The 9,738-nt window shown below is 38.9% G+C and overlaps 1 protein-coding gene across 3 annotated transcripts in view; it reads left to right on the forward strand.

Moving 5' to 3' along the window:
- The window catches only part of LOC145990466 (mitochondrial inner membrane protease subunit 1), a 29,527-nt gene extending 20,074 nt beyond the window's left edge, over window positions 1-9,453 (forward strand). For all 3 annotated transcript variants that reach the window (XM_083126170.1, XM_083126166.1, XM_083126161.1), the window contains exon 4: window positions 9,052-9,453. In XM_083126170.1, the coding sequence (XP_082982296.1) occupies window positions 9,052-9,231 (180 nt within the window). In that variant the 3' untranslated portion in view covers window positions 9,232-9,453. The remainder of the gene's footprint in view (window positions 1-9,051) is intronic.
- The last annotated feature ends 285 nt before the right edge of the window (window positions 9,454-9,738 follow it).

Genomic DNA, 9,738 nt, shown 5'->3' on the forward strand with positions numbered 1-9,738 from the left:
TGCATTGAATGTTATGTGTATTTTGCAAACAGTTACTGTCAATGACTATCAACAGTGTTTCCAAGACATGTGCAAATGCTGGTCAGAGTGTATTGCCTCCTCTGGTGATTATTTTGAAGGTGATAAAGTCATATGAAGGTAATTAATTGTTTTCTTTCCTCAAAAAATTAAGTTGTTTTTTTTTTATGGGCGAACCCTGTATATAGTTGATCAAGCACTTTACATGTGGCCTCTTCGATCGAGTAGTTACCATGTTGTCCCTTGCAAGCAAGGGATCCCAGGTTTGATACCTGGTGAGCCACATAGTGAGTTGGGTACAACTTTCAACTATAGGTCCAATCTCGATTAACCTGCCTGTGCATAAGAAGGAGACTTAAAAATAAACCTAACAACCCCATTTATGGGCTGCAATTATGAAAATTAATATGTATCTATGTGCAATTATTGTATTAAAGACACTTTGAAACTACATGTAAATAAATAAATTGATGCTAATAATGAATACATTATATGCAACCCAGTGTAAATAACTATTTTTTTTATTATTATTATTATTATTTTTTTTGTTATTTTCTGTTGCTTTTCTACCACTTTTAGACTATTCACTACACTGAGGATCAGTAACGATGAAATTGATGAAGAGAGACAAACAACATTGATAGTCAGGTCGGTGTTCGAACCACCTGTGCCTTAGTGCGCTGTGCTAACCACGGAGGCCGGCCTAAATAACTGATAAATGTTATTGCTGTTATTAGTTGAAGGTGAGGTTCTCAGTATTTTGACAGTGTAGTTGAATGCCCGGCCATAGCTAAGAACTGAGTTCTGACTTAAACATATCTGTAGTAAATTGTACTTCAATTCGCTAGCTCCTTGTCACCGTGAAACACAGGTTTTAACACATTGAACATGTTAAATTTAATGTATTGCAAGTATTATAACCGATATTGGAAAAATAAACTCATGAATAATAATAATAAATATAGCATGAGGCCGTTCAGAAAAAGTCACAAAGGAAAATAGAAAGAAAGCCATTATTTCTAGTTGTAGCTCCTGTCACCTTATTTCTCTGACCCACTTTTAATAATTTAGTTTTGATGGTGATCTATGGAGAAATGAGTTAATTACGATACTTTTATGATAAACAAATTCTACATGTATTGTATATTTAAATCAACATGGCCGATTTTTCCTTAACGACAAAAGATAAGCTTTGATGTTTGAAATTTAGTTTGCTCCAGATCCAAGAAAATTCCACTCCAATGACTTATTCTTGTATCAAGCTTTTGTCTTACTGAAATATATGTATTTCCACATTTCTTTATATTTCTTTTCTATGCTTAATTAGCTCTATCATTAAATCTCTTCCCCTCTATTTCTTATATTTGATGTACTGCTTATATTTAACCAGGATCACGGTAACAATGAGTTTTCCCGGTTTTCTGTAAAAATAATACTGTTTAAGTTTTAACCGTTCATTGCATTATTAAATTACAAGTGATACCTGAGCCACGGCCTGCTATATAAAGGCCGGAATCCTGAAATGTGGCAACGCTCTCTCGCCGGCCTAAACATGTAGCTACATAGCATGGGCACAAATAGCAAAATTGATGTTTACTCTTAAATAAACACGAGAATCTGTGTAAAACATTTTCCTTTTCCCAAATCTGGACAGAAGATTGACAGTACGATGTAAGTGGAAAACATACATTAACAATTGAAATATAAATTTGCTGTTAAATAACTTGAAATTAGCAGAAAATACAATGCCAACTTTGCATTTCATACGCAGTATCAAGTATGGTAATTTCCAATAATGTGTAGTTTGCGCTAATTTTATTTGCTATTTCGGAATGACATTCGAATCTAATAACTAAATATTTGAATGATGGAAGATCTAACATACTGGACTTAAAGTTGTGCTGAACCGTGCAGAGGCATGCACAAGACCTGGAGCAGACCCGTTCACGAGACATCGCTCCTGAAATGCCATGCAACCTGCGCAACACCCTTGCTTGAGCAGCTTTTCTGACCACCTGCCCAGATCGTTCCTGGCAGGCATTGTAGACCCGCTGGGTACCCGCAGTCTTACGATACCTAGTAGGTCTCAGTTCGTTCTTTCCATCAACTGCAGACCCCCTCCCTCTGCATGACGTAGTTGCTTCGAGTAGAAACTGCACCGGGCCCACACTGTTCTGCGGTGTTGCCAACTGCAATAGAGTTTCACTACTTCAAAAAGGGAACTCAAAGCTTCGTAAGCCACATCACCAATGAAATGAGATTTACGAATGTTGCTACCCCCCCCCCCCCCCACACACACACATTGAAATAGGTTTTCCGTGGCACAGGATCCATAAGTATATGTCGTAAACAACCAATATACGTATATATAGTGATATAGGGCAGGACTGAAATATGTCACGTTCGACGCCGAGGTCACGAGTCGAACAACATACTGTTCTACTGCGAACACCAGGGCCGTAGCCAGCCAGGGGCATTGCCGTTACCCTCGTTTGGGGAGGGGGGTTTCAAGTACTTGGATAAACATGCCAACAACAACAATCACAATAATAGTAATAAAGTAGCATGAAAGGCATTATTATCCTCATAAATCACGCAAAAAGGGCACGCAAAGAGGGGGTAGAAGTCAGTTCTCATGTATTTGTGTTGAAACAGAGGATTAGAAATATTTTTTTTCAACACGTCAATTTCACATTAGCTAATAATGGAAAACAAGCACACAAACTGTTTTTGAAAGAAAGAAAGTGCATGATAAATGCATTCCTAACGTACATACATATGGCATGTAAAATTTCCATCTACAATATTTTCTTTTCACATGGAGCGACGTATTACATAATCAATTCATCCAACTCGTAACAAACCAACATTAATAGCAAACAATATCACGGGCCGCCATAGCATTCTCTGTTTTAAAACTTTTCTCACTTAGATCGTTCGGCGCCCAGAGCCGACTCCCGCTACCCCTTTGCTACGGCATTGAACTTGATGAGACTGTATAATATTTTATAACATATTTCTACTTTCGTAAAATTTGAAATCAAGGGGTTGCAATTACCCCTCCATCCCCCCCCCTCCTTTGCAGGTGCCGTTGGCCGTCTGGAATGAAAATGCAAGAAAAATATGAAAATTAATTCCATCTTGAGTACCCTTTAGCCCTGCTACTCTTAAATTCTGCTAGCCTGTTTTTTCTTGTACTTTAATGTTTGACCGCCACCCTGACCCCTCCGCTAGACTTAATTTCCGTCCAAGGTTGTGAGCAATGCACCCTGCCCCCTCTGGTTGCGCCACTGCGTGCCTGGTTAAGGCACCATGCAATGAAAAACAATTAGTTTTCAGTGAGGAGATTTTTGTTTGCTCGATCATTCATTTAGATAAATGAAGCTGTAATACTGCGTGCATTTCCTGGCAATAAGATAAAAACTGCTTACGCTGAACTGAAATTGCTAAGTATATAAATTCTCCTTAGAGGAGAGAGCTCCTCCTAGGACTTTGTAGGATTTAGGAGCTACGTAGTAGGCAACACTGGCTGTAGCTGTCCACGTGGTGATGAAACACCTGGAGCGACACGCTGCCGGAGGGCTGTTTCCTTCCAGCAGGTTTTGCAGGTGCCCGGGTCTTGTTGAATGCCCAGTTACCTTGTAAGCGCAGAGTGCCTTGAAGACCAAGAACCCGGGTAAAGACGAAAGAAGAACCCAGGTAAAGACGAAAGTCGACTCGTTGCTGTGGGCAGGCGAGCAGGTATACCTGTCCTCGCGGGCAGTGGGTAGGTAAAAGGCAGACTATGCAGCCCTCTAGAACCATGCCGTTAACAACTGAGGAACGCATCCAGATCGTCAAACTGTGGGCGGGATAAGTGCCCGTGCTGTGGCTGCCGATTTCAACCTGCGTCATCCAGAATGTTACCCTGTGTCACATGTTGCAGTGCACATTTATTAACCAAATTCGTGGAGACAGGCACGGTCTTGGACAGACCGCGGACAGTCACATATGTAGCACAAACTAGGGCAGTGTTGGCCTCCTTCTCGACGTCACTGCTGTGAAACGTGCATCGTATAGCAATGCAATGTGCTGTGAGTCACAGTTCAGTGTACCGGGTGCTACAGAGGCACAGGGGTCATCTGTATAAGGTGCAAATGCAGCAACACCTCTCCGGGGACGATCCAGATCGCCACGTGCAGTTTTGCGAGTGTGCTATTGTGCAAGTATGGCTAAATCCAAATGTTGTTATGCAGATACTCCACTCCGATGAAGCGAATTTCTACGTAAATGGGGAGGTGAATAGGTAAAACATGCATTATTTGTCGCCTGACAACCCCGCATGGACAGATCCCTCCAAAATGACCAGTGCAGGGAAGATTACGGTGTTGGCAGGCATATGGGGAACACGGATAATCGGTCCTTTTTTCATTCAAGGAAATTTAAATGCGGAACGATACCTGGGGATGCTACAGGAACAGATACTGCCAGCTCTGATGTCGGAAGATGGTACATTTCCCAGGTTTTTTCAACAAGATGGTGCACCTCCCCATTATGGCATCCAGGTGCATCAGTACATGGATGAACATTTTCCTGGGGCATGTATTGGTCAACGTGGGCCCGTTGAATGGCCTGGCCGATCACCAGACCTAACGCCAATGGACTTCTACCTTTAGGGCCACGTTAAGTCTATGGTGCATGGTGTGAATATTTGTGATCTTTGTCATCTGGAACAACGTATCATGGCTGTCTTTGAGCAAATTTCACCAGATACCTTGCGCTTACCTTGGGAGAAGCTTCGGCACATGTGCATTGCCCAACATGTGGAGCACATTCTGTAACAGGTAAACATCACTTTCAGTTGCATTAACTTTTCACCCAATGAAGTTACATGACATCTGATTTCAGATTTGACATCCTGACGAAATTCTAGCCTATGGTCATGTATCACATGACCCACCTATCATTTTAAATAAAAATGTTGAATTCAAGATGGTGGGCGTCCACGTGACATACTCCACAAGGTGTCCCCCTAGACCTATTATGTATCGCCCATATCAGGTTCCATGAAAATACATTACTGCAGATTTTACAAGGGGTGGTAAGGGACTTCTGATACACCCTGTAGATAAAACAAATTCCAGCAACCTTCACCCATCTCTTCCAAGAACCACAACCATCTGGCCTGGAAACAGCCCAGCATGATAGTAATTCTGGTTTTAAAACTGTCCATCTTTCTTACCGCACAAGTTTGCGAGCAGAAAATGAATGATTTATTTTATTTCCACGCAGCCTTTATCGGGTATTTACATGCCTTCGAGAAGTTTGGTCGCAACCTTCACTTTGCCCATGCCTTTGATTGTGTCAATCATCTGCTTCCTAGGAGGATGGTGGTTGTCCATTATTTCACGGAACTTCTTGTGCTGGCCTATCAACCTGTCACAAGGAAAAGTGAACATTTGAAAAGAACAAATGTTGCTCTTTGTAACAGTTCTAGCAACTCAAAGACAATAGTATCGGACGGTATTGTGGAAGAAAAAATTGAGTCGATACTTACCGATTCTGATATCACTGCTCAGACCTAATCCTGACCCATCCTGTTTCTTAATTTTGTCATTGCCCTATTAATGAAAGGTACAGAAATGAACACCACCTGTTTTTTTGTAGCTTCAATGTAATTTTTTAAATGCATTTCACACAAATTCAAAAAGCCCAACCCAAATTGCAGTCAAAGTACAAACAACTGTATTTATGTATACTTTTGCTGGAACTTCATCTCACATTCAACATTTTGTGTGGGATGACTTGAGGATGGGTCAAAAATAAAACTATCTTTGTTCGAAGAATGAGGAAAAGTAATCCAAGTTTCACCAAGTAATTCACCATTACTAGCATTTCTTTCGATAGACTAATCTTAAATATGCCGTATTTTATTAGAAGAGGAAGAAAATAATGTTTTTCGTTTAGACATTTTATTTCGGTAACACTAACACATAACATTTCTTCCAATAAAATTGCACAAGCACATCACCATCATTTCACAGCAAACTGTTGACTGACTAAACGTTAAAATAGCTGCAAGAATTTGAAATTGCAACAATAGAAGCTTATATTACACCAGCTCAGCACATGTCCCATTGTTGAGTTTCAATGAAATGGAATTGTATTATGTAGTAGCAGTTATCACAGTGGACAATAATTTAAATTTGTTCATTATTTTGATCTTTAATTAAAAATATTATGATTTCAGTACTTATTACGAGGGTCACTATTTATATTTTGAGCCTTGGCAACACTGATTGAAGTTAGGCACCATTTGACGTTTGCACGGAATCATCTGGCATTATTGACCATAACATACTTCAAATGTTTTGTCAATAGCTTGATTTGTGTTGTTTATGTTGCCTTGGAGATTGCGCGACAACAATAAAATGGAATTAACTCGTGAACATTTTCGTGTGATGATTTTTTACAATTTTCGATGTGGATTATCAAGACAAGAGTGCATCGATCAACTTACTTCCACATTTGGCGATGAAGCCCCATCCTTTGCCACTGTGAAACGCTGGTATAACGAATTTAATCGTGGCCGCCATTCGCTCACCAACGAGATTCGCGAAGGTCGTCCAAAATCAGTTGTTGTTCAAGAAAACATTGATGCTGTGCAAAACCTAATACTGCAAGATCGTCATGTGACATACTGTGAGATTGATCAACCATAGGCATTAGTTCCACCAGCATATATAAAATATTACATGATCATTTAGCTGTGAGAAAAGTATGTTCTCGTTGGATCCCACACAATTTGACAAAAACTCAAAAAGACGCTCGCGTCAATTGGTGCAAACAAATGCTCAATAAATACAATCGTGGTGCTTGAAAAGACGTATATAAGATTGTAACAGGTGACGAATCATGGATATATGCATATGAGCCAGAACGTAAACAGCTGTCGACTGTATGGGTGTTTCAAGATGAAGCCAATCCAACAAAAGTTGTTCGCGCTCGAAGCACATCGAAACAAATGGTCTCCTGTTTTTTCAGGAAAACTGGTCCTGTGGCAACTGTGCCTTTAGAGGAACGTAGAACGGTCAACTCTGAATGGTACACAACAATTTGCCAGAGGTCTTCGGTCAAATACGGAAAACAAACAAACGCCGTTGGATCATTCTTCATCAAGACAATGCCAGCTGTCACACATCTCGTCTAACAACCGACTTTATGAACAGTCAAAAAATCGAATTGATAGGTCATCCGTCGTACAGTCCTGATTTGGCACCCAATGACTTCTTCTTGTTCCCGAATGTCAAGAATAAATTGCGTGGACAACGATTTTCGTCTGCGGAAGATGCCGTTGATGCATTCAAAAACCATATTGTGAAGGTGTCTCAAGAAGATTGGAAAAACTGCTTTGACAAATGGTTCAAATGAATGCAAAAGTGTATTGACCGTAAAGGAGAATACTTCGAAAAACAATAAAGCAGTTTTCAATGCCAAATTCCTGTTTTTTCATTGTTAGGCTCAAAATATAAATAGTGACCCTCGTATTATGAAAAAGTGAGAACAGGTACATTCTGTATTGAATTAAAGTGAATGAAAGAAAGCGAAAGTCAAAATCCTTGCCAGATTTCTTAGCTATTCTCTGAAAGCTCTACCAGGTTATTGAAACTTCTGGAGGGGACTTTTAATTTCCGGAGGGTATTTCCACCCTGCCACCCCTGAATTCATCACTTTTTCATAGCTATACGGTAAACAACTTGGCAACACTCTGATCACATGTTCTGACGGCACACGCTACGTAAATTCAGGGCCTCGTGTCCGGGCAAGAAAATCTGTTTGGGTACTAGGTCTTGGGTAGTGAAGCGACACACTCTAGGGAAATCATGTACACCAGTTAAGTATTAAAACTAAATGATGAACTAATCTAGGGTGCCTATTTAATCTGTGTTAGTAAGATTATCAGGGGGTTATTTTTTTATATATAAAACTTCCATAGCTTAGATTCTCTATGGCCAATGGTATCACTTCTGATTATGGTTGGATTTGGTGGGGTAGCTTTTGTCATTAAAGAATTGTATTCGTACTAGAAACAAGTCAACATATACACGATAGAGACAGAAAACAACAGGCCAAGTCCAGGTTCCAATTTATGGGTATTTAATGGAATGTTATTGCTATATTTATTAGAATTGTTAATTAAGGATTATTGATACAATCTGAGTGTACGAGCTCGTAATTTGTAGCTTCAAATTCTTACAAATGCAATTGTAATAAACTATCAATTGAAGTGATTTTCGTGTATCTGATTGAACTAAAATATCCGGGCAACATCAGGTTTTGAGTCATTTCAATTTCATTACATATGTAATTTTATGGTTCTAAGATCTAATAATGAGGCCCTAGTAATGTTATCGTACTGCATGGGAAGTCATTTTCACGTAACTTTCCTCACACATTGTGGTAACTTAAGTAGGTGAATCAAACCCTGTACATAGAAGCATGTCATAGAGGCATATAAGGGTGGAGGTGGCACTGGGGTTGCACACATAAACAATCTTGGCCATTTGTGGACGTGATGTGATCAGCACCATGTCCTGGTGTCCTTTACTGCCTGAGTGTTTCATACTTATGGCTCCAACAGTATGTTGAAATAATGCATTTTCATATGCCGCATGTCAGGACATTTCATTTAGGTTTCTTTAAACATGTGTTTGCACACTTATGGAATACCCTGTAAAATGCTATGTGCATGAGACAAAAATAAGATTTAATTGAATGAGTAGTTAATAAAACTTGAGAAACTATTATATTTTTAGACACTAACTTGCGTTTCCAACTTCTGAATTAATTAGTAGATACTAAAAATCTGATTTGTTTTTTATAAGTTCTTTTTGGTGGTAAGAAATCCCTTGTGAGTATTTGCTTCAATAACAATATGTCAAACACAAAACATTATAGGTATTTAGCTACTGCAAACACATTTGTTGTACCTTTTAATGTTTTACAAGCTTTCTTTAAATCTTAGAATTTGAGTCCAATATTTTATCTTCACAGGTTCCTCGTGGTCATGTGTGGCTGGAAGGAGATAACCGTGGGAATTCAACTGATTCCCGAACATTTGGTCCTTTACCTCAAGGTTTGATACGTGGACGTGTTGTGTGCAAAGTTTGGCCTCCGAATGACATTCAACTTCTGACCTATAGAGGGAGAAGCAGTTGGAGTGACAGGAGGTAGCATATGTGTATTGCATAATAAAGAATTATGCAAGGAGAATCTCGAATCTCTTTTTATAAGAACTTAATAGAGTAAGCTAGAATTTCTCAAGCAAATCATTGTCGTGTCAGTGCAGTTCTGCTAGCATGATTGTGATTTTTTTACATAAAAAGTGAAGAAAATGTATTTATTGTACTAAACACTATTTAAGAATTCATTTATTATACAGTTTTTCAAAATAGAGTTTTGCAGTTGTTATTTGAACAGTCTTGTTTTTTGTCATTATAATTTTTAAAATTGTAACTTTCAAAGATATTTTAAATGTTATAAAGCCTGGGTTGCAAGTTTTACTATTAACACTTTTCTAAAAGTCTTTTTTGATGGTACATTGCTTATTACTATCACTAACACTTACAATGGAATAATACAAACATAAAAGTTTTTTTCTAGCAATGTTGCAGCTTACATATGAACTGTTGCTACGTAAAATTATTATGCTTGTTTAATTGCATTGAAATGAACATGTTC

This window comes from Lepisma saccharinum, chromosome 1 (assembly GCF_977018435.1).
Source record: "Lepisma saccharinum chromosome 1, izLepSacc3.1, whole genome shotgun sequence".
NCBI lineage: Eukaryota > Metazoa > Arthropoda > Insecta > Zygentoma > Lepismatidae > Lepisma > Lepisma saccharinum.